Source organism: Rhinoraja longicauda, chromosome 41 (genome assembly GCF_053455715.1).
Source record: "Rhinoraja longicauda isolate Sanriku21f chromosome 41, sRhiLon1.1, whole genome shotgun sequence".
Classification (NCBI taxonomy): domain Eukaryota; kingdom Metazoa; phylum Chordata; class Chondrichthyes; order Rajiformes; family Arhynchobatidae; genus Rhinoraja; species Rhinoraja longicauda.
The window spans coordinates 4479068-4504703 of NC_135993.1; the positions used below are offsets into that span (position 1 = coordinate 4479068).

The following is a 25636-nucleotide window of genomic DNA, read 5'->3' on the forward strand; positions in this document are numbered from 1 at the left end:
AGGTTCGATCCCGACTACAGGTGCTGTCTGTACGGAGTTTGTACGTTCTCCCTGTGACTGCGTGGGTTTTCTCCGGGTGCTCCGGTTTCCTCCCACGTTCCAAAGACGTACAGGTTTGTAGGTTAATTGCCTTTGTCCCTATTGTGTGTGTAGAACTAATCTACGGGGTGATTGTTGGTCAGCACGGACTCGGTTGGCCGAAGTTCGCTTGGAATGGTTCTTCCCAAGAGCAGGGAGTGAATGGGCCATGGGGGATGGAATAGCTGGGAACTGCTAGCTTTTACTTCGAGGGGACTAGAATATAAAAACAGGGATAGACAATAGGTGCAGGAGTAGACCATTCGGCCCTTCGAGACGGCACCGCCATTCAATGTGATCATGACTGATCATTCTCAATCAGTACCCCGTTCCTGCCTTCTCCCCATACCCCCTGACTCCGCTATCCTTAAGAGCTCTATCTAGCTCTCTCTTGAATGCATTCAGAGAATTGGCCTCCACTGCCTTCTGAGGCAGAGAATTCCACAGATTCACAACTCTCTGACTGAAAAAGTTTTTTACATGTGTATGTAAAGCAGGGCTATATAATGCACTGGTCAGACAGTATTTGGAGTATTGTGAGCAGTTTTGGGCACCATTTCTGAGAAAGGATGTGCTGGTTAAGGAGAGGGTCCAGAGGAGGTTTACGCGAACGATCCCAGGATGAGTGTTTGACGGCACTGGGCTGGATGGTGGGAGGGGGGGGGGGGAGTCATTGAAACATACCGAATAGTTTAGGGCATGGATAGAGTAGATGTGGAGAGAATGTTTCCACTAGTGGGACAGTCTAGGATCAGAGGCCACAGCCTCAGAATAAAAGGACATACCTTTAGGAGAAATTTCTTTAGTCAGAGGGTGGTGAATCTGTGAAATTCATTGCCACAGAAAGCTGTGGAGGCCAAGTCAATGGATATTTATACGGTGTGTAGGAAAATAACTGCAGATGCTGGTGCAAATCGAAGGTATCACAAAATGCTGGAGTATCTCAGCGGATCAGGCAGCATCTCAGGAGAGAAGGAATGGGCGACGCTTTGGGTCGAGACCCTTCGAGACCAGTGCTTCGAGAGACTGGTCCTGCAGCACATCAAAGCCAGCCTCCCACCCACCTTCGACCCATACCAGTTTGCCTACAGAGCAAATAGGTCTACAGGGGATGCCATCGACACTGCTCTTCACACTGCACTGACCCACCTTGAACACCAGGGGAGCTATGTGAGGATGCTCTTTCTCGACTTCAGCTCTGCCTTTAACACGGTCATCCCGAGCAGACTGGTCACCAAACTTTCCGACCTTGGATTTTCCCTAACCATCTGCAAATGGATCAAGGACTTCCTGACCAACCGCCCCCAGACAGTCAAAATAGGCCCTCACCTCTCCTCCACCATTACACTGAGCACCGGCTCACCACAGGGCTGTGTGTTGAGCCCCATCCTTTACTCCCTCTACACTCACGACTGCGCCCCCACCCATCCCACCAACACCATCATCAAGTTCGCGGATGACACGACTGTGGTTGGACTTATCTCAGAAGGAGATGAGACAGCCTATAGGGATGAAATCCAAAGGCTGGCAGCATGGTGTTCAGTGAACAATCTGGTCCTGAACTCCTCCAAAACAAAGGAACTTATAATTGACTTTAGAAAAACCAGTGGAGATTACGACCCACTCTACATCAATGGGGTCTGCGTGGAAAGGGTACCAGCTTTCAGGTTCCTGGGTACGCACATCGCAGAGGATCTCACCTGGTCTACCAACACCATCACCACAGTAAAGAAGGCACAGCAGAGACTCCACTTCCTGAGGATCCTCAGGAAAACCAACCTGCAGGAGAAGCTCATGTTGTCCTTCTATCGCTGCTCCATCGAGAGTGTGCTGGCATACTGTATAACCACATGGTATGCCAGCTGCTCAGAAAAGGACAGGAAGGCCCTTCAGAGGGTCATCACGACGGCCCAGAAAATCATCGGCTGCTCACTGCCCTCCCTGGAGCACCTGTTCAGCCTGCGCTGCCTCAGTAGAGCAGGCAAAATAATAAAAGATCCATCCCACCCCGGCCACCGTCTGTTTGTTCATCTGCCCTCTGGTCGACGTTTCAGGTCAATCAAATCCCGAACAAACAGACTTAAGAACAGTTTTTACCCCAGGGCCATACGAGAACTGAACACTACCTGTGCACTAGGCAACACCGTTAAAAAATCTTGTACTTAATTTAATTGTATTTATGTATTTATTTGTTTTTGCATTTATTGCATATATGTTTGTACGCACCGTCAGGATTGGCTGTTTTTTAATTTCGTTGTACTCGTTGCAATGACAATAAATGAATATTATTATTATTATTATTATTATTCTTCAGACTGAAGAAGGGGTTCGACCCGAAACGTCACCCATTCCTTCTCTCCTGAGATGCTGCCTGATCCGCTGAGTTACTCCAGCATTCTGTGATATTTATAAGGTGGGTTGACAGGTTCTTGATTAGTGAGGGTGTTTGGAGATACAGTATGGAAACAGGCCCTTCGGCCCATCGACTCCACGCTAACCAGAGATCTCCCGTACACCAGCACTATCTAGGGAAGATAGACAGAGAGCAATTAACCTACAAACCTGCACGTCTTTGGAAATGTGGGAGGAAGCCAAAGAGAACCCACGCAGGTCACAGGTAGAACGTAGAGACAGCAACCTTGGTCAGGATCGAGCTTGGGTCTCTGGCTCTGGAAGGCAGCAGCTCTACCGCCGTGCCGAGTTATGGGGATAAGGCGGGAGAATGGGGTTGAGGGGGAACCGTGATTGAACGGCGGAGTGGACTTGATGGGACGAGTGGCCAAATTCTGCTCCGAGAACTTGGAGACCTGGGGACTGACCGCTCGTTGTCTCACCTGCCTGTCCTTGCCCCAGTCCACGCCGGCCTTCACCTTCTCGAAGTCCCAGTTGCGCACGTGCCGACGGCTGCCTTCCTTCCGGTCGCCGTCAGGAAGCGATCCCAAACGCCGGGGATCGTCCAGGAAGTTCCGCATGGGATTCTTCTCCCCAAAATTGTCCTGAAATCGAGAATCCGGGGACATTTTCAACATTCAGTTTAGTTTTTAAGTTTCAGAGATGCAGTGATTTTGGAGAAACGGGCACTTCGGCCCATCGGGTCCGCGCCGACCAGCGATCCCCGCACGCTAACACTATCCCACGACACACACTAACAATAGACAATAGGTTCAGGAGGAGGCCATTCAGCCCTTCGAGCCAGCACCGCCATTCAATGTGATCATGGCTGATCATTCTCAATCAGTACCCCGTTCCTGCCTTCTCCCCATACCCCTTGACTCCGCTATCCTTAAAAGCTCTATCTAGCTCTCTCTTGAATGCATTCAGAGAATTGGCCTCCACTGCCTTCTGAGGCAGAGAATTCCACAGATTCACAACTCTCTGACTGGAAAGGTTTTTCCTCATCTCAGTTCCTCATCTTATTCTTAAACTGTGTGGCCCCTTGTTCTGGACTCCCCCAACATTGGGAACATGTTTCCTGCCTCTAACACTACACACTAGGGATAATTTTACCATTTATACCAAGCCGATTAACCGACAATCCTGTACGTCTTTGGAGTGTGGGTTGAAACCGGAGAACCCGGAGAAAACCCACGCAGTCACAGGGAGATCGTACAGATGGCACCTGTAGGCGGGATCGAACCCGGGTCTCTGGCGTCAATAGCACTGTAAGGCAGCAACTCTCCGCTGTGCCACCAAGCCACCCAGGTAGATTGGAACATTACGAGAGGTCGGTAATGCTGTAAATTGTTCCTAGTGCGTGCCTGGAGGCACAAGTGTACGGGGTTGGTTGGTAAGGACGCAGAAGGGCCTGCTTCCACGCTGAAGTCTAAAATCTAAAATAAACACGAGATTTATTTTTCATTTCCAACCGCCGAGAATATAATTGTGGTTGAAGGCGGAGAAGCTAAGCTGCTCAAGTCTACTAATACTTCCTCCTCGATTTGCAATAAAAATAACAGGAGCTAATTAAATCTAAATAGACCAGTCACTCTGACAGAGGTATGACATGACACAGCAACAGAGACTACATCCGTAAGGATTAGGCTTCATTAAACACAGCTGTGTGTTCGTTTATAAAGATACAAACCCTCTCTCCGGAGATGAATGTCACTAATCTGCAGGAAGAGAGGAGAGGGACTTAATTCCTCCCATCCTGTCCACTCCCTGTGTTATCCCAGTGCTTGTCCCAGCACCACGCTGCATTTACCCTCTCCCAGATTGTTAGAACATAGAGAGAACAGTGAACAAAATGCTGGAGTAACTCAGCGGGTCAGGCAGCATCTCTGGAGAAAAGGAATAGTTGACGTTCCACAAGTTATAGGAGTAGAATTAGGCCATTCGGCCCTTCGAGTCTACCCCGCCATTCAATCATGGCTGAACTCTGCCTCCTAATCCCATTTTTCTTTTCGGGTCGAGAACCGACTTCAGGCCCGTTTCTCGACCCAAAACATCACCCATTCCATAGTATAAGAAAATAACTGCAGATGCTGGTACAAATCGATTTATTCACAAAATGCTGGAGTAACTCAGCAGGTCAGGCAGCATCTCGGGAGAGAAGGAATGGGTGACGTTTCGGGTCGAGACCCTTCTTCAGACACCCATTCCATTCCATCACCCATTCCATTTCTTCTTCAGACACCCATCACCCATTCCATTTCTCCAGAGATGCTGCCTGTCCCGCTGAGTTACTCCAGCTTTTTGTGTCTACCTTCAGTGTAAACCAGCATCTGCAGTTCCTTCCTGCGCACAGAATAATGCAGCCCTTCAACCCATAACGTTTGTGCCGAACACAATGCCAAGTTTAGTTTGGTTTAGTTTAGTGATACAGCGCAGAAACAGGCTCATCGGCCTATCCAGTCCACGCCGACCAGCGATCCCCGCACACGAGCATGTTTCTTTTTTTTTTTTCCTAATCAGATGTGCAGCACTTTGGTCAACGTGGGTTGTTTTTAAATGTGCTATACAAATAAAATTGACTTGACTTGACTTGACTATCCTACACACGGGGCAATGTTACAATTTTTAACAAAGCCGATTAACCTACAGACCTCTATGTCTGGAGTGTTGGAGGAAACAGGATTACCTCATAACTCATAACTCAATTTGGTTCATTTTCAGGTTATAGAATTAACTGGTACAAAAGTGAAATTATGCCAATATTTGAGCACAATCCGGCCATACTTCAACAATTTCCTTTTAAAATTGCCTATGAAAAGTTTAAATATCTTGGAATTTACGTGACTAGGAAATATACTTCTTTATTTAAATTAAATTTTCCTCCTTTACTCACTAAATTACACAGAAATATCCAATTTTGGAAAACACTTCCTATATCATTAGTTGGTCGTAGTAATGCTATAAAGATGATCTTTCTCCCACAGCTACTATACTTATTTCAAGCAATTCCGATCTACCTTCCAAAAAAGTTTTTTAAAAAAATTGATTCAATTATCACTAATTTTATTTGGGACTACAAGACTCATAGAATAAATAAAAGACATCTATGTAAGTCTAAAACTAATGGAGGAATTGCCTTACCTAACTTCTTATTTTATTATTGGGCGGTTAATATTAAAAATATAACCTGCTGGTTGGATGACACTGATCAACAACCGGATTGGTTAAAGATGGAGAAAGAGGATTGTTTACCATTTGATATTGGTGCGATCCTCTTAGCTCCAATAAATTTAAATAAAAAAACATATGGAGGTAATCCCATTATACACAGTACCTGGAAACAATTAAATCTTACTTTAAAACGGAGTAAATTATCTGCTTTCCTCCCTATTGCGAATAACCCTTCTTTTAAACCGTCTGTCTTAGATAGAGGATTTGCTCAATGGAAAAGTTATGGAATTAAAAGGGTGGGAGATCTTTATCATAAGGGAACTTTTCTTTCTTTTCAGGATTTACAGCAGAAGTATGGATTACATGTTAATAATTATTTTAGATATTTACAACTTAGAGATTATGTAAAAGTACACATGCAAGAATATAAGTTTAGAGGTCCAGAAACTCTTGATGTATGCCTGAATCGACATTATAATTCAAATAAATTAATATCCTTTATTTATAATACTCTCCTAGATACTGACATTCCGTCATCAGAATCTTATAGACGAGCATGGGAGGACGAATTGAATCAACTTATAACGCAAGATATATGGGATGAAAGTTTACAACATATACACCAATGTTCATTAAATACTAGACATTCCTTAATACAATTTAAAATAATACATAGATTACATTATTCGAAGACGAAATTAAATAGGATTTTTCCTAGTATCTCTCCTACTTGTGATAAATGTCAATTTCAAGAAGCTAATTTAACTCATATTTTCGTAACTTGCACAAAAATGCAAAATTTCTGGTTGGAGATTTTTAAAATAGTTTCTAAAGTTATCAACAAGCAATTGGATATGGATCCAAAATTAATTATATTAGGATTATCAGAACATACTACAAACTTTACAACAAGTCAGGTACATTTTCTTGATTACAGTTTAATAACTGCGAAAAAATTAATACCTAAATTTTGGAAAAAACCAATAACCCCCACAATTAAAATGTGGACTACGGAAATGACAGAGATCCTGCATTTGGAAAAAATAAGATTTACCTTAATTGACAAACCTGAGTTATTTTTTAAAATATGGTCTCCATTTATTGAATTTTTAGAAAAGTAAATGGGTTTGGCACAGGACTAAAATAAAAATTTAAAGTTATAAGTTGAAACTTGCGTTTAGGGTTGGATGTACAACTGTGGTTATTGTCTCCCGGATCTACCCCCTTTAATTTTTATAGTTATACCTTTTTTTAAATTTTCTTATTCTCTCTTTCCAATAGCTTATAGTTTTTTTTTCTTTCTGCTTTATTTTTTATTTTCTCTCTTTAAAAATTAAAAAATTGAAGCTATGTAAGAACTTTGTAACAAATTTGTCTTTTATTTCTATTTGTACATATGCTTTTCAAAAATAATTTTTTTTTTTTTTTAAAATTATTATTATTTTTTTTAAAAAGCCGATTAACCTACAGACCTCTATGTCTGTGGAGTGTTGGAGGAAACAGGATTACCTGGAGAAAACCCACGCAGGTCACAGGGAGAACGTACAAACTCCGTACAGACCGCACCCATTGTCAGCATCGAACACGGCTATATATTCTACCTATTGTAGAAACAAGGACCTGCAGATACTGGTTTACACAAAAGGACACAGAGTGCTGGACCCACTGAGTTATTCCAGCACTTTGTGTCCTCTACTAATTGTACTTCAGTTTGACTTGGGCGGCACGGTGGCGAAGCGGTAAAGTTGCTGCCTTAAAGCACCAGGGACCCGCGTTCGATTCCGACAATGGGTCTGAAGAAGGGTCTCGACCCGAAACATCGCCCATTCCTTCTCTCCTGAGATGCTGCCTGACCTGCTGAGTTACTCCAGCATTTTGTGAATAAATACCGACAATGGGTCCTGGCTGTACGGAGTTTGTACATTCTCCCCTTGACCGTGTGGGTTTCCTCCGGGTGCTCTGGTTTCCTCCCACACTCCCACTAGAACGGAGATGAGGAAGAACTTTTTCAGTCAGAGAGTGGTGAAGGTGTGGAATTCTCTGCCTCAGAAGACAGTGGAGGCCAGTTCGTTGGATGCTTTCAAGAGAGAGCTGGATAGAGCTCTTAAGGATAGCGGAGTGAGGGGGTATGGGGAGAAGGCAGGAACGGGGTACTGATTGAGAGTGATCAGCCATTATCGCATTGAATGGCGGTGCTGGCTCGAAGGGCTGAATGGCCTACTCCTGCACCTATTGTCTATTGTCTATTGACGTGCAGGTGTGTAGGCCGATTGGCTTCTGTAAATTGTCCCTAGGATAGTCCTAGTGTACGGGGTGATCGCTGATTAGTGCACAGACTCGCGCATACCTAAACCTAACTTTAAACCACCGTAGGAACACAGTGCCTCAGGATTGTGGACAGCTATAAATTTCTTGCTTAGACACATCATGTAACTCGATTTTTAAGTGAAACTCCAGCATCTGTTGAATGCACTTTAGATTGCTGGTGATCACGACTTATCTTCTGTTTTACACAGGGGAGATTTAGATTTAGATTTAGAGATACAGCGCGGAAACAGGCCCTTCGGTCGACCGGGTCCGCGCCGCCCAGCAATCCCCGCACATTAACACTATCCTACACACTAGGGACAATTTCTTTTTCATTTTTTTTTAATTTTTACATTTGCCTAGCCAATTAACCTACATACCTGTACGTCTTTGGAGTGTGGGAGGAAACCGAAGATCTCGGAGAAAACCCCCCGCAGGTCACGGGGAGAACATAAAAACTCCGTACAGACGGCGCCCGTAGTCAGGAACGAACCCGAGTCTCCGGCGCTGCATTCGCTGTAAGGCAGCAACTCTACCGCTGCGCCACCGTGCCGCCCTGGAGTTGATCTCTCTGAGGAAGTTTTAGTGCCCATAGGGTTTGCGGAGATGGGAACCAGCTCACATGGACGTTTAATTGCTGCTGTGGGTTACAGCAGCTTCAGATGCTGTGCGTCATCGGGGGTGGATGAAGATAACGCACGCTGATGATTGATGTTTCAGAGGCTCCTGCATCCTGTCACGGGTAGCAAGGGACCCCTGTCTCTCTCTGTCACCACCCCAGGCAAGATGCAGAGACACACACCACCTCTACCTGACTTCTGATCCTACTTTTTACACATTTATAACCACTTCTGCTTAGTTTTGTTCAGTTCAGTTTAGAGACACAGGGCAGAAACAGGCTGAGTCCGCACCGACCTGCAATCCCTGCACACTAACACCACCCAACGCACACAAGGGACAGTTTTACGTACAAGTTCACCAAGCCAATTAACATACAAACCTGCACGTCTTTGGAGTGTGGGAAGAAACCGGAGATCTCGGAGAAAACCCACACAGGACACGGGGAGAACGTACAAACTCAATACAGACAGCACCCGTAGTCGGGATCGAAACCGGGTCTCTGGCGCTGTGAGGCAGCAACTCTACTACCGTTGCTGCCTTACAGTGCCTGAGACCCGGATTCGAACCTGCTTGTCTGTACAGAGTTTGTACGTTCTCCGTGACCAAGTGGGTTTTCTCCGGGTGCTCCGGTTTCTTCCCACACTCCGAAGACGTGCAGGTTTGTAGGTTAATTAGCTTGGATAAAATTGCAAACTGGCCTTAGTATGTGGGATAGCGCAGGTGTATGCCGATTGCTGGTCGGCCCGGATTTCCTCACTAGTAGAGTTGCTGCCTTACAGCGCCAGAAACCCGGTTTCAATCCCGACTACGGGCGCCGTCTGTACGGAGTTTATACGTTCTCCCCGTAACCTGCGTGGGTTTTCTCCGAGATCTCCGGTTTCTTCCCACACTCCAAAGACGTGCAGGTTTGTAGGTTAATAGGCTTGGTAAACTTGTACGTAAAATTGGCCCTAGTGTGTGTGTTGGGTAGTGTTAATGTGCGGGGATCGCAGGTCGGTGCAGACTCGATGGGCCGAAGGGCCTGTTTCCGCCCTGTGTCTCGACAGGAAAGAAATACGATGCAATAGTCTTTTGCAGCAAATCACCTTGCACGAGGGATGAACAGGCAGATGGAGGTGAGGGGAAGGGTGGGGGGAGAGACGGACAAGATCATACGAGATGGTGGGTGGGAGATAGAGATGGGGATGGAAATGCCCGGATATTTGCTCAGCGGTTTGGCCTTCTCACCATCTGGCCTCTCTCGTACTCCGCAATCTGCTCCATCTCTTCGTTCATTTTCTCGATGTTCTGTCTTCGCTTCTCTTCCCATTCCTGTCAGGAGAAATGGTTTTAAAAGTTTAGCCTCTACATGACAAGAGGAGTTGAGTATAGGAGCAAAGATGTCCTTCTGCAGTTGTACAGGGCCCTGGTGAGACCGCACCTGGAGTACTGTGTGCAGTTGTACAGGGCCCTGGTGAGACCGCACCTGGAGTACTGTGTGCAGTTGTACAGGGCCCTGGTGAGACCGCACCTGGAGTACTGTGTGCAGTTGTACAGGGCCCTGGTGAGACCGCACCTGGAGTACTGTGTGCAGTTGTACAGGGCCCTGGTGAGACCGCACCTGGAGTGCTGTGTGCAGTTTTGGTCTCCAAATTTGAGGAAGGATATTCTTGCTATTGAGGGCGTGCAGCGTAGGTTTACTAGGTTAATTCCCGGAATGGCGGGACTGTCGTATGTTGAAAGACTGGAGCGACTAGGCTTGTATACACTGGAATTTAGAAGGATGAGGGGGGATCTTATTGAAACATATAAGATAATGAGGGGATTGGACACATTAGAGGCAGGAAACATGTTCCCAATGTTGGGGGAGTCCAGAACAAGGGGCCACAGTTTAAGAATAAGGGGTAGGCCATTTAGAACGGAGATGAGGAAGAACTTTTTCAGTCAGAGAGTGGTGAAGGTGTGGAATTCTCTGCCTCAGAAGGCAGTGGAGGCCAGTTCGTTGGATGCTTTCAAGAGAGAGCTGGATAGAGCTCTTAAGGATAGCGGAGTGAGGGGGTATGGGGAGAAGGCAGGAACGGGGTACTGATTGAGAGTGATCAGCCATGATCGCATTGAATGGCGGTGCTGGCTCGAAGGGCTGAATGGCCTACTCCTGCACCTATTGTCTATTGTATACACTGGAATTTAGAAAGATGAGAGGGGATCTTATCGAAACATATAAGATTATTAAGGGGTTGGACACATTAGAGGCAGGAAACATGTTCCCAATGTTGGGGGAGTCCAGAACCAGGGGCCACAGTTTAAGAATAAGGGGTAGGCCATTTAGAACGGAGATGAGGAAAAACTTTTTCAGTCAGAGTTGTGAATCTGTGGAATTCTCTGCCTCAGGAGTGGAGGCTAATTCTCTGAATGCATTCAAGAGAGAGCTGGATAGAGCTCTTAAGGATAGCGGAGTCAGGGGGTATGGGGAGAAGGCACGAATGGGGTACTGATTGAGAATGATCAGCCATGATCACATTGAATGGCGGTGCTGGCTCGAAGGGCCGAATGGCCTCCTCCTGCACCTATTGTCTATGACTGGTCTGGTATCTCGAAGACTGGACTGCTAGGTTTGGTTTAGATTGGTTTGGTTTAGTGATACAGTAAGGAACGAGGCCCTTTGGCCCACCGAACCCAGGGAAACCCACCAGTCTCTGGGAGAATGGTACACTGTGGACGACTCGATTGTAATCATATATTGCCTTTGTGGCGATACTTGTGTACTGTCGAGATGAGGTCTGCTGTATGACTTTACTTGAGGTACATGTGAATAAAGTATCATTGAATCCCAGGAATGATTGGGTTAACATACGAGTGTTTGACAGCACTGCGGTTTAGAAGGATGAGCGGGATTCTCATTGAAACTTACCGAATAGTGAAAGGCTTGGACAGAATGGATGTGGAGAGGATGTTTCCACCAGTGGGAGAGTCTAGGATCAGAGGTCATAGCCTCAGAATTAAAGGATGTTCCTTTAGGAAGGAGATGAGGAGGAATTTCTTTAGTCAGAGGGTGGTGAACCTGTGGAATTCTTTGCCACAGAAGGCTGTGGAGGCCAAGTCAATGGATATTTTTAAGGCAGAGATGGATAGATTCTTGATTAGTGCGGGTGTCAGGGGTTATGGGTAGATGGCAGGAGAATGGGATTAGGAGGGAGATATAGATTGAATGGCGGAGTAGACTTGTTGGGCCGAATGGCTTAATTCTACTCCTATCACTTATGACCTTTTAACCTTATTAAACGTTCTTGATTCCCCCTAACCTGCCAAAAGACTCTATGCATTCGCCCTACTGTATCTATCCCCCTCATGATCTTATACCCTCATATCTGAGGGTGGAGAATCTGTGGAATTCATTGCCACAGAAGGCTGTGGAGGCCAAGTCAATGGATATTTTTAAGGCAGAGATGGATAGATTCTTGATTAGTACGTGTGTCAGGGGTTATGGGGAGAAGGCAGGAGAATGTGGTTAGGAGGGAGAGATAGATCAGCCATGATTGAATGGCAGAACAGACTTAATGGGCCAAATTGCCTGATTCTGCTCCTGGCTCCTGACGTTAAACAAGGAGGTACTCAGGGGCCTCGAGATGCCGGATGCCAAGTCATTGATCTCCCCCCTGGGCCCAATCACTGAAACAGGTGCATTCACTTCCGAATGAGAAGTTGTCCTCGGCCTTCTGTGGTTCCGCCTCTGGGCCCTCACAGGTAACACAGAGAATGGTAAATTAAACAAAGGACCCGAAACGTCACCCATTCCTTCTCTCCCGAGATGCTGCCTGACCCGCTGAGTTACTCCAACTTCAAGCTCCTCCTGTTCACATACAAAGCCCTAAATGGACATTCCCCCCCCCACATCAAAAATCTTCTAACCCACCACTCTAGCTCCAGGTCCCTCAGGTCGGCCGACTTGGGGCTACTCACTATCCCGCGGTCTAGGCTTAAGCTCAGGGGTGACCGCGCTTTTGCAGTTGCAGCTCCTAGACTGTGGAACAGCATCCCTCTCCCCATCAGAACTGCCCCCTCCATCGACTCCTTTAAGTCCAGGCTCAAAACCTATTTCTACTCCCTAGCGTTTGAGGCCCTCTGAGGGGGCGCTGTGAACTGTTTATGTATGTGCTGTTATGTTTGTGTGCCATTGTATATTCGTTCTTAGTACCTGAACTGTTGTACAGCACTTTGGTCAACGTGGGTTGTTTTTAAATGTGCTGTACAAATAATATTGACTTGACTTGACTTCAGCATTTTGTGTCTACCTTCGATTTTAACCAGCATCTGCAGTTTTGTTTCCTACACATCCAGACCATTCTCAGGTTCCTTTCTGGGCTGAAATATGCAGTGTTTTGGCTAAGCGGCAAATTTCTGCAGATTATTCCAATCGCGGATCAATTTCTCCCTCTTAACCCCATTCTCCTGCCTTCTCCCCAAAACCCCTGACACCTTACTAATCAAGAACCTGTCAATCTCTGCTTTTAAAAATACTGCTGTCTGTGGCAACAAATTCCACAGATTCGCCACTGCCGTGAAAGGCATTTTATCGGGAAGCATCACTGCTTGGTTTTGCAACAGCTCCATCCAAGACCGCAAGAGATTGCAGAGAATCCCAGGCCACAACACAAACCAACCTCCCTTCCATTGACTCCATCTACACCTCACGCTGCCTCGGCAAGGCCAGCAGCATAATCAAGGACGAGTCGCACCCAGGCCACTCCCTCTTCTCCCCTCTCCCATCGGGCAAAAGTTATAGAAGTGTAAAAACGCACACCTCCAGATTCAGGGACAATTTCTTCCCAGCTGTTATCAGGGAACAGAACCATCCTACCACAACCAGAGAGCAGTGCTGAACTACTATCTACCTCTTTGAAGACCATGGGACTATCTTTGATCGGACTTTACCTTGCAATAAACGTTATTCCCTTTATCATATCTGTAAACTGTGGATGGCTCAATTGTAACCATGTATTGCCTTTTCAGCTGACTGGTTAGCACACAAAGGCTTTTCACTCTACCTCGGTACACGATACGTTTGCAAAGACTTACAGGTATGTAGGTTAATTGTCTGGGCAAATGTAAAAATTGTCCCTAGTGGGTGTAGGTTAGTGTTAGTGTGCGGGGATCGCTGGGCGGCGCGGACCCGGTGGGCCGAAGGGCCTGTTTCCGCGCTGTATCTCTAAAAAATCTAAAAATACACGTGAACGATAACTAAACTCAACTCAACGCTAGTGCTGGAGTAACTCAGCGGGTCAGGCAGCATCTCTGGAGAACATGGATAGGTGACGTTTTACAGAGTGCTGGAGTAACTCAGCGGGTCAGGCAGCATCTGTGGGGAACATGGATAGGTGACGTTTCACAGAGTGCTGGAGTAACTCAGCGGGTCAGGCAGCATCTGTGGAGAACATGGATAGGTGACGTTTCACAGAGAGCTGGAGTAACTCAGCGGGTCAGGCAGCATCTGTGGGGAACATGGATAGGTGACGTTTCACAGAGTGCTGGAGTAACTCAGCAGGTCAGGCAGCATCTGTGGGGAACATGGATAGGTGACGTTTCACAGAGTGCTGGAGTAACTCAGCAGGTCAGGCAGCATCTGTGGGGAACATGGATAGGTGACGTTTCAGAGTGCTGGAGTAACTCAGCGGGCCAGGCAGCATCTCTGGAGGAGAGAGGATGGGTGATGTTCCAGGTCACCACACTCTGGCTACACATAATGATCCTCATCTCACCTTTACTCTCCTGTCCGGAGGCGAAACTCCAGCCGGGATTCCTCCATCAATTCCTCCTCCTCCTCCTCCTCCTCCACCACCTCTGCCTCCTCGTCCCCTCCTCCCGCGGCCCCTCCGGTCCCCCTCGGGTTCCTCGGGGAATTCCCGGGGGGCCCACTGGGTCCGTTCGGCCCGCGGCGTCCTGTCGGGCCGGTTGCTGGGGGAGGTGTAGTGGGGTGCAGTGTCGGCGTTCACAACCCAGGGCCGCCGGCCGGCCGATTCCATACCGCCCCGCGGCCTCCTGTCCATCGGCGCCCGCCTCTCATGCCTCTCCTGCGGGGGAATAAACGGCGGACGGTTCAGACGCGGGGAAACCTCGCGGAACCGGACTCCCGCGTACGCCGCCCGGCCCCCTTGCCGACGGCTCCCAACCCCCCCCAGGCAGCGACGGCAACAAGCTTCCACTGCGGATGGCCTTGCCGTGCCAATGTGGCCATGGCCTTGCCGTGCCAAAGTCACCAGTCCAGCTCTCGAGAAGACCCAGTCCAGAAGACATTCCTTGATCAGCGCGGGTGTCAGAGGTTATGGGGTGAACGCAGGAGAATGGGGTTAGGAGGGAGAGATAGATCAGCCATGGTTGAATGGCAGAGGAGACTTGATGGGCCGAATGGCCTAACTATACTCCTGTTCCTCATGACCTTAGGACGGGAATGTCTGAAGGATGTGGGCCAAACACGGACAAGTGGAACTAGCTCAGATGGAGCAACTTGGTCGGCATGGAGGAGTTGGGATGACTTGGTTGGCTCCAAGACCCCCCCCACCCCCGACATCAATGGATCCAAGAACTCCCCACTGACTCCATGACTCCCCCATTGACTCTGTGACCTCCATTGACTCTCTAAACCCCCACATTGACTCTGTGAACCTCCACATTGACTATGTGAACCCCCACATTGACTCTGTGAACCCCCTCATTGACTCTGTGACTCCCCCATTGACTCTGTGACCTCCATTGACTCTCTGAACCTCCACATTGACTCTGTGACGTCCTTTGACTCTGTGACCTCCATTGACTCTCTGTACCCCCACAATGACTGTGACCTCCATTGACTCTATGACCTCCATTGTGGATCCAAGAACTCCCCATTGACTCTGTGAACCCCCACATTGACTCTATGACCTCCATTGTGAACTACCCCCATTGACTCCGTGACCTCCATTGACTATGACCTCCATTGTGAACTACCCCCATTGACTCCGTGACCTCCATTGACTCTGTGAACCCCCACATTGACTCTATGACCTCCATTGTGAACTACCCCCCATTGACTCCGTGACCTCCATTGACTCCGTGACCTCCATTGACTTTGTGAACCCACACATTGACTCTGTGAACCCACACATTGACTCTGTGACCTCCATTGATTCTCTGAACCCCCACATTAACTCTGTGAACCCCCCCATTGACTCTGTGAACCCCCACATTGACTCTATGACCTCCATTGTGAACTACCCCCCATTGACTCCATGACCTCTATTGACTCCGTGACCTCCATTGACTCTGTGAACCCCCACATTGACTCTGTGACAACCCCCCCCCCCGATTAATCTGTGACCCCCCACATTATGACCCCCCCCCCCTCCGTTGGATCCAAGATCGGCTCCCACCCTCCTGATCAGTGCAGAGGTCAATGCATAATTTCCCCATGACGGGGCACCAGGTGCTGCACAGTCCATTCGGCCCCTTGCAGTTCTACTAGCACAATGCCCCACTTGCAACCGCACAATGACCTCTCTGCCCCCGCATCCCGTTCCGACGAAAACTTAGAAGGATCGTCTCTGTCTAGAATTGGGAGATGGAAGATGCACGTATGTGGCAGAGGGCAGGGTGGGGTCTGTCTACCCACCGCTGGGGGCTTGACGGGGTCACTGGTCACGGTGGCGATGCCCTTCCCATTCTGCTTGCGGTCGTTCTCCGCCTCGTACTTGGGTCTCCGGGTGGTTACCGAGATGCCGTCCTCTTCTGCCTTCTTCCGGTCTTCCTCAATTTCCTAGAAACCAGTTTAAGTTTTTACCAAAGATACTAGAGGAACAAGATAGACCACTTGCCGCCACTCAATATGGTCATGGCCGACCATCCGAAATCAGTGCCCCGTTCCTGCTTTTCCCCCATATCCCTTGATTCCGTTAGCCCCAAGAGCTAGATCTAACTCTCTCTCGAAAACATCCAGTGAATTGGCCTTCACTGCCTTCTGTGGCAGAGAATTCCACAGGTTCACAACTCTCTGGGGGAAAAGGTTTTTCCTCATCTCAGTTCTAAATGGCCTCCCCCTTATTCTTAAACTGTGGCCCCTGGTTCTGGACTCCCCCAACATGGGGAACGTTTTTCCTGCCTCTAAAGTGTCCAATCCTCTAAGAATTGGCAGATCAATTTCATAGAAACATAGAAAATAGGTGCAGGAGGAGGCCATTCGGCCCTTCGGACCAGCACCGCCATTCATTGTGATCATGGCTGATCGTCCCCAATCAATAACCCGTGCCCGCCTTCTCCCCATATCCCTTGATTCCACTAGCCCCTCGAGCTCTACCTAACTCTCTCTTAAATCCATCCAGTGATTTGGCCTCCACTGCCCTCTGTGGCAGAGAATTCCACAAATTCACAACACTCTGGGTGAAAACGTTCCTTCTCACCTCAGTTTTAAATGGGCTCCCCTTTATTCTAAGACTGTGTGGCCCGTGGTTCTGGACTTCCCCCAACATTGGGAACATTTATTCCTGCATCTAGCCTGTGCAATCCTCCAAGAGTTGGCAGATCAAATTCCCTCCTGGGGTAAATCAAGTTCTATCGTATCGTGACTCACTTGATGTCTCTTCATCAGAGCTTCATTCTTCTTCCTCAGAGCTTCGATCCTCCGGTCCAACTCTGCATCCTGCTCTTCGCGACTCTTCAAACTGGGATCGGTGGTCGCCGACTGAGGGTAGAGGAGAGAGGATCACTTGCCGTCATTCAATATCATCATGGCCGACCATCCAAAATCAGTACCCCGTTCCTGCTTTTCCCCCATATCCCCTGATTCCATTCATTCGCTCAGACAGACCGTGCGTGTTTATGAGCTGGGAGCCGAGACCCAGAGACCCGAATCGCTCGTGCGACGCGAATAAAGATAGCTGTTCTTTTGAACGCTTCACACACTAAGAAACATTTCTGTCCATCGCCTCGGCAAGGCCAGTAGCATAACCAAGGACGGGTCGCAACCTGGGCACTCCCTCTCCTCCCCTCTCCCATCAGGCAGGAAAAATATAAATATAAAGAGTAGTTTTATACCAGCCTAGAAGTTACAGTAAACTTACCATCCTGAGCAGCAGACCACCAACAATGACAACAAGTCGTCTTCTCTTCAACTCCTGCAGGAAAGGTAAAGCAAAAACTCGGTCACACAAGTAGTCGGGGCGGCCACGGTGGTGCAGCGGGTAGAGCTGCTGCCTTACAGCGCCAAAAACCCAGGATCGATCCCGACTACGGGCGCTGTCTGTACGTTCTCCTGGTGACCGCGCGAGTTTTCTCCGAGATCTTCGATTTCCTCCCACACTCCAAAGACGTACAGGTATGTAGGTTCATTGGCTTGGTGTATGTGTAAATTGTCCCTAGTGTGTGTAGGATAGTGTTAATGTGCGGGGATCGCTGGTCGGCGTGGGCTCGGTGGGCCGAAGGGCCTGTTTCCGCGCTGTATCTCTAAACTAAACTAAGCTGCATCGGTGGTGTTGAGAACAGATTGTGAATCTCTGTGGGGCTTTGATGATTTTCTTGATCCTGGCTGAGAGAGTTATTAAAGAGTCCATCTTACTGCTCTCACCTGGAGAGTAAGGGCTGTCATCTTAAATTATTGGCACATCCCCACCCCTCCCCCCCCCCCCCCCCCCCACCCCCCCCACCATACCTTTGTGCCCACCCTGAGTCTACTCAGTCACCGGAGATGCGATGAGACTGTGGGCAGCACAGTGGTGCAGCAGTAGAGTTACTGCCTTACAGCGCCAGAGACCTGGGTTCGATCCTGTACATCTTTGAAGTGTGGGTGGAAACTAGAGATCCCGGAGACAATAGACAATAGGTGCAGGAGGAGGCCATTCGGCCCTTCGAGCCAGCACCGCCATTCTCAATCAGTACCCCCGTTCCTGCCTTCTCCCCATACCCCCTGACTCCGCTATCCTTAAGAGCTCTATCTATCTCTCTCTTGAATGCATTCAGAGAATTGGCCTCCACTGCCTTCTGAGGCAGAGAATTCCACAGATTCACAACTCTCTGACTGAAAAAGTTTTTCCTCATCTCCGTTCTAAATGGCCTACCCCTTATTCTTAAACTGTGGCCCCTTGTTCTGGACTCCCCCAACATTGGGAACATGTTTCCTGCCTCTAACGTGTCCAACCCCGTAATAATCTTATACGTTTCGATAAGATCCCCTCTCATCCTGCTAAATTCCAGTGTATACAAGCCTCGTTGCTCCAGTCTTTCAATATATGACAGTCCCGCCATTCTGGGAATTAACCTAGTAAACCTACGCTGCACGCCTGGAGAAAACCCACACAGGTCACGGGGACAACGTACAAACACCATACAGACAGCACCTGCTGTACCACGCTGTGTTTTATACAGAATCATAGATTGACAGTGTGGAAACAGGCCCTTCGGCCCAACTCGCCCACACCACCCAACAATGTCCCAGCTACCCTAGTCCCACCTGCCTGCGCTTGGTCCATAACCCTCCAAACCTGTCCTGTCCATGTACCTGTCCAACTGTTTCTTAAACGATGGGATAGTCCCAGCCTCAACTACCTCCTCTGGCAGCTCGTTCCATACACCCACCACTCTCTGTGTGGAAAGGTTACCCCTTGGATTCCTATTAAATCTTTCCCCCTTCACCATGAACCTGTGTCCTCTGGTCCTCGATTCCCCTACTCTGGGTAAAAGACTGTGTGCATCTACCCGATCTATTCCTCTCATGATTTTGCAATTCCCCACACGATTTTATATATAGGATCGAACTCGGGTCTGTAGCGCTGTAAGGCAGCAACTCTACCGCTGCGCCACCGTGGTTCTCCCTGTGACCCTGCTGGATTTTGCCCTTCCCATGGACATGCAGGTTGTTGGCTGATGCCAGCTGCAAAGTATCCCCGGTGTGGTGGGTGGGAGCATCACGAGAGGGGGAAGGGACTGGGAAACGGGTGTGTGAGGGAGAACACAAGAACGAGATGGGATTTCTCCAAGACACAGTCATAGTCAGATGGTGTCTGCTGATGTCAAGAGCTACAGACACAGCAACATGCACGTATCGAAACACAGCAGCTTTAAGTAAATGCAGCTCCTGGCATCTGGAATCAATTTGCACATCAAAGGATGTGGCTGTGGTTGGCGTTCCAGATAAGTATACAAGGATCAAGGCTACCATTTTATACGTCCACATCGGAAATGGTAACGTTTTGGGAAATTAGCAGGAGCAGGCCATTCAGCCCCTCTAGTTCAGTTTGGATTAGAGATACAGTGCAGAAACAGGCCCTTCGGCCCACCGAGACCGCGCCGTTCCCCACACACTGACACGGTACGGTAGCGCAGCGGTAGAGTTGCTGCTTTACAGCGAATGCAGCGCCGGAGACTCGGGTTCGATCCTGACTACGGGTGCTGCACTGTAAGGAGTTTGTACGTTCTCCCCGTGACCTGCGTGGGTTTTCTCCGAGATCTTCGGTTTCCTCCCACACTCCAAAGACGTACAGGTATGTAGGTTAATTGGCTGGGTAAATGTAAAAAAAATTGTCCTTAGTGGGTGTAGGATAGTGTTAATGTACGGGGATCGCTGGGCGGCACGGACTTGGTGGGCCGAAAAGGCCTGTTTCCGGCTGTATATATATGATATGATATGATATCCTGCACACACAAGGACAATTTACAGAAGCCAATTAACCTACAAACCTCCACGTCTTTGTGGAGTGTGGGCGGAACACAGAGCACCTGGAGAAAACCCACGTGGTCACATGGAGAACATACAAACTCCATGCAAGTGAACAGTTAAACTTGAAACGGCGGAAGAATTTCGGGACAAGACCCTCTTTTGTAATCGATTGTAATCCTGCATTGTCTTTCTGCTGACTGGTTAGCATGCAACAAAAGCTTTTCACTGTACCTCGGTACCATTATTCCCTTATCATGTATCTGTACACTGTAAATGGATCAATTGAAACATAGAAACATAGAAAATAGGTGCAGGAGTAGGCTATTCGGCCCTTCGAGCCTGTACGCACCGCCATTCAATATGATCATGGCTGATCATCCAGTTCAGTAACCTGTACATGCCTTCTCTCCATACCCCCTGATCCCTTTAGCCACAAGGGCCACATCTAACTCCCTCTTAAATATAGCCAATGAACTGGCCTCAACTACTTTCTGTGGCAGAGAATTCCACAGACTCACCACTCTCTGTGTGAAGAAATGTTTTCTCATCTCGGTCCTAAAAGACTTCCTCCTTATCCTTAAGCTGTGACCCCTGGTTCTGGACTCCCCCAACATCGGAAACAATCTTCCCGCATCTAGCCTCTCCAACCCCTTAAGAATTTTATATGTTTCTATAAGATCCCCCCTCAGTCTTCTAAATTCCAGCGAGTACAAGCCTAGTCTATCCAGTCTTTCTTCATATGAAAGTCCCGCCATCCCAGGGATCAATCTGGTGAACCTTCTCTGTACTCCCTCTAAGGCAAGAACGTCTTTCCTCAGATTAGGAGACCAAAACTGCACACAATACTCCAGGTGCGGTCTCACCAATGCCCTGTACAACTGCAGCAGAACCTCCCTGCTCCTATACTCAAATCTATACAACAAAAGCTCTTCACTGTACCTCGCTCGGTACCATTGTTCCCTTATCATGTTTCTGTACACTGTAAATGGATCGATTGGGATCATGTACTATCTTTCTGCTGATGCAACAAAAGCTTTTCACTGTACCTCTCTCAGTACACGTGACAATAAACTAAAGTGAACCGAAACTAAACTGAACTGTATAGACTCCCGACCTGAAACGTCAGCTCCCCATGTTCTCCAGCGATGCCGCCTGGCCCGCTGAGTTACTCCAGCACTTTGGTGACCTTGGAAGAAAGTTCACCTGAATGCTTCATCACCAAGGAAATCCCAGCTCAGGAGATTAATGAAGTGACAGAGCGCAGCGGGCAGTGAAACACTAAACCTGGCCACGATTATCCAGTCAGCACATCCACACTACGTGACCTCCAACACGAGTAGATTCCTACAAAGAAATCAGACCCAGCTACAGACCGCACCAAGAGTTCCAAGATGGCGCCCAACCCAGGCCACTATTTGCTTGCTGGCCACAGAAACAGATCTACAATCACTTATTACAATCGCGCCACGCTTTGTAAATCTCTAGTTTAGTTTAGTTTAGAAATACATCGTGGGAAACAGGCCCTTCGGCCCACCTAGTGCGCACCAACCAGCGATCCCCGCACTTTAACACTATCCTGCACACACACTGGGGACAATTTACACTTACAATTAACCTGCACGTCTTTGGAGTGTGGGAGGAAACCGAAGATTTTTTTTAGATTTAGATTTAGAGATACAGCACGGAAACAGGCCCTTCGGCCCACCGGGTCCGCGCCGCCCAGCGATCCCCGCACATTAACACTATCCTACACACACTAGGGACAATTTTTACATTTTACCCAGTCAATTAACCTACATACCTATACGTCTTTGGAGTGTGGGAGGAAAACGAAGATCTCGGAGAAAACCCACGCAGGTCACGGGGAGAACGTACAAACTCCGTACAGACGGCGCCCGTAGTCAGGATCGAACCTGAGTCTCAGGCGCTGCATTCGCTGTGAGGCTCGGAGAAAATCCACGCAGTCACTGGGGGAACTCCGTATAGACAGCACCCGTAGTTGGGACCGAACCAGGGTCTCTGGCACTGCAAGTGCTGTAAGGCAGCAACTCTACCGCCACACTCCCCATTTCTTCCATTGTCGCTGCCTGACCTGCTGAGATACTCTAGGGCTTATATTTAGTTCAAGAATCCAGCATCTGCAGTCTTTTGCTCTTCTGACTAGTTTTATTCTACCTTGCAACTCTAGTGTTCTCAGCAGCTTTAACATCTACTAGACAAAGTTGGGCCCAAACCTCTCCTGCATTGGTGCAGCACCCCAGGTCCTCAAGGCCCAGCGACCAAGTAGAGGAGATCTTCTCAAGGCCCTGGACCGAGAAAAGACAGTCCTCAAGACCCTGGGCCAAGCAGAGAAGGTCCTGGGACCGAGCAGAGGTCCTCAAGACCCTGAGGCTAAAGAGAAGAGATCCCCTCATGATGCAGGAAGATTGTTCCCGATGTTGGGGAAGTCCAGAACAAGGGGTCACAGTTTAAGGATAAGGGGGAAGTCTTTTAGGACCGAGATGAGAACTTTTTTTTTTCACACAGAGAGCGGTGAATCTGTGGAATTCTCTGCCACAGAAGGTAGTTGAGGCCAGTTCATTGGCTATATTTAAGAGGGAGTTAGATGTGGCCCTTGTGGCTAAAGGGGATCGGGGGTATGGAGAGAAGGCAGGTACGGGATACTTAGTTGGATGATCAGCCATGATCATATTGAATGGCGGTGCGTACAGGCTCGAAGGGCCGAACGGCCTACTCCTGCACCTATTTTCTATGTTTCTATGTCCATGTCCATGTGGCGGGCAGAGATCTCAAGACCCTGGGCCAAACAGAGCAGGTCCTGGGACCGAGCAGAGGAGGTCCACAAGACCCTGAGCTGAGGCTAACGAGAGGAGATAGACAATAGACAATAGGTGCAGGAGTAGGCCATTCGGCCCTTCGAGCCAGCACCGCCATTCAATGTGATCATGGCTGATCATTCGCAATCAGTACCCCGTTCCTGCTTTCTCCCCATACCCCCTGACTCCGCTATCCTTAAGAGCTCTATCTAGCTCTCTCTTGAATGTATTCAGAGAATAGGCCTCCACTGCCTTCTGAGGCAGAGAATTCCACAGATTCACAACTCTCTGATTAAAAAAGTTTTTCCTCATCTCGGTTCTAAACGGCCTACCCCTTATTCTTAAACTGTGACCCCTGGTTCTGGACTCCCCCAACATTGGGAACATGTTTCCTGCCTCTAACGTGTCCAACCCCTTAATAATCTTATACGTTTCGATAAGATCCCCTCTCATCCTTCTAAATTCCAGTGTATACAAGCCTAGTCGCTCCAGTCTTTCAACATATGACAGTCCCGCCATTCCGGGAATTAACCTAGTAAACCTATGCTGCACGCCCTCAATCCCCTCATGACCATGTCCATGTGCCGAGCAGAGGTCCTCAAGACCCTGGGCCAAACAGAGGAGATCTTCCCAAGACCCTGATCCAAGCAGAGAAGGTCCTGGGACCGAGCAGAGGAGGTCCACAAGACCCTGGGGCAAGTAGAGGAGATCTTCTCAAGACCCTGATCCAAGCAGAGAAGGTCCTGGGACCGAGCAGAGGAGGTCCACAAGACCCTGAGCTGAGGCTAAAGAGAGGAGATCCCCTCATGACCCTGTGCCGGGCAGAGGTTCTCAAGACCCTGGGCCAAGCAGAAGAGATCTTCTCAAGACCCTGATCCAAGCAGAGAAGGTCCTGGGACCGAGCAGAGGAGGTCCACAAGACCCTGGGATCAAGCAGAGGAAATCTTCTCAAGACCCTGATCCAAGCAGAGAAGGTCCTGGGACCGAGCAGAGGAGGTCCACAAGACCCTGAGCTGAGGCTAACGAGAGGAGATCCCCTCATGACCATGTCCATGTGCTGAGTAGAGGAGGTCCACAAGACCCTGGGCCAAACAGAGGAGGTCCACAAGACCCTGGGCCAAACAGAGGAGGTCCACAAGACCCTGAGGCTAAAGAGAGGAGATCCCCTCATGACCATGTCCATGTGCCGAGCAGAGGAGGTCCACAAGACCCTGAGCTGAGGCTAACGAGAGGAGATCCCCTCATGACCATGTCCATGTGCTGAGTAGAGGAGGTCCACAAGACCCTGGGCCAAACAGAGGAGGTCCTCAAGACCCTGGGCCAAACAGAGGAGGTCCACAAGACCCTGGGCCAAACAGAGGAGGTCCTCAAGACCCTGGGCCAAACAGAGGAGGTCCACAAGACCCTGAGGCTAAAGAGAGGAGATCCCCTCATGACCATGTCCATGTGCCGAGCAGAGGAGGTCCACAAGACCCTGGGCCGAACAGAGGAGGTCCTCAAGACCCTGGGCCAAACAGAGGAGGTCCACAAGACCCTGAGCTGAGGCTAACGAGAGGAGATCCCCTCATGACCATGTCCATGTGCCGGGCAGAGGTCCTCAAGACCCTGGGCCGAACAGAGGAGGTCCTCCTCCGGGCCCACACGGGCGAAGCCCACACCGGGAGTCAGTGCAGGGGGCACTGGGTCTGGAGTTACAAGGCAAGGGGTCCCACCAAACCCAACCTGAGCCTCCCCCTGTCCCCCTCTCTCCCCCCCCCTCTCTCTCTCTGCACCAGCCCAGGCAGGGCCTTCCCTTGTCCCTGGGTCGGGCTGCTCACTCTCCCCGGCTGGTGTGCTCCAAGCTCCGGCTGAGCTGGCTGGCTGCCCCCCACCCACCCAGCCACCCGTCCCCTTCTCCCTCCCTCCCCGCGGCGCCCCCTCTACCTGTATCTCCGGAGCCTCGGGGGGCGCGGACGGTCCCGGTCCCAGGTCCCAGGTCCCACCACCGCTCTCAGCTGCCAAATCCTGCTCCCCCCTCTCCGCCCACTTCCTGCACACAAGGACCCACGTTTCCTGCCAAATACTGAGCCCTGCCCTGCCTGTAAAACTCTCTAATAGAGAAGAAAACCTCACTCACCCCACTCAATGCAATCCCACTCAATGCAATGCCCTCAAAAACGTATCAAATGTTGCATTAAACAGCTTTGCAAGGAGGCTCAAAGGATAACCACTCTTAAAGGCAATGCACATTGAATTTGTGTCTGCACATAAAATAGTCAATAGTCCATTTTATTTATAAGAAATGAACTGCAGATGCTGGTACAAATCGAAGGTATTAATTCACAAAATGCTGGAGTAACTCAGGCAGCATCTCAGGGGAGAAGGAATGGGTGACGTTTCGGGTCGAGACCCTTCTTCAGACTGATGTGTATATTTAGTATAAGGAAATAACTGCAGATGCTGGTACAAATCGAAGGTATTTATTCACAAAATGCTGGAGTAACTCAGGGGGTCGGGCAGCATCTCAGGAGAGAAGGAATGGGCGACGTTTCGGGTCGAGACCCTTCTTCAGACTGATGTGTATATTTAGTATAAGAAAATAACTGCAGATGCT

At 48.9% G+C, this 25636-nt stretch overlaps 1 protein-coding gene across 2 annotated transcripts in view; it reads right to left on the minus strand.

Moving 5' to 3' along the window:
• Window positions 1–25067, minus strand: part of LOC144611669 (coiled-coil domain-containing protein 9-like) — a 54171-nt gene extending 29104 nt beyond the window's left edge. For both annotated transcript variants that reach the window (XM_078430875.1, XM_078430874.1), the window contains exons 1-7: window positions 24967–25067; window positions 17637–17690; window positions 17147–17257; window positions 16193–16336; window positions 14307–14618; window positions 9799–9882; window positions 2913–3074 (exon numbers count right to left, since the gene is read on the minus strand). In XM_078430875.1, coding sequence (XP_078287001.1) covers window positions 2913–3074; window positions 9799–9882; window positions 14307–14618; window positions 16193–16336; window positions 17147–17257; window positions 17637–17639 — 816 coding nt within the window. In that variant the 5' untranslated portion in view covers window positions 17640–17690; window positions 24967–25067. The remainder of the gene's footprint in view (window positions 1–2912; window positions 3075–9798; window positions 9883–14306; window positions 14619–16192; window positions 16337–17146; window positions 17258–17636; window positions 17691–24966) is intronic.
• Window positions 25068–25636: the final 569 nt, after the last annotated feature.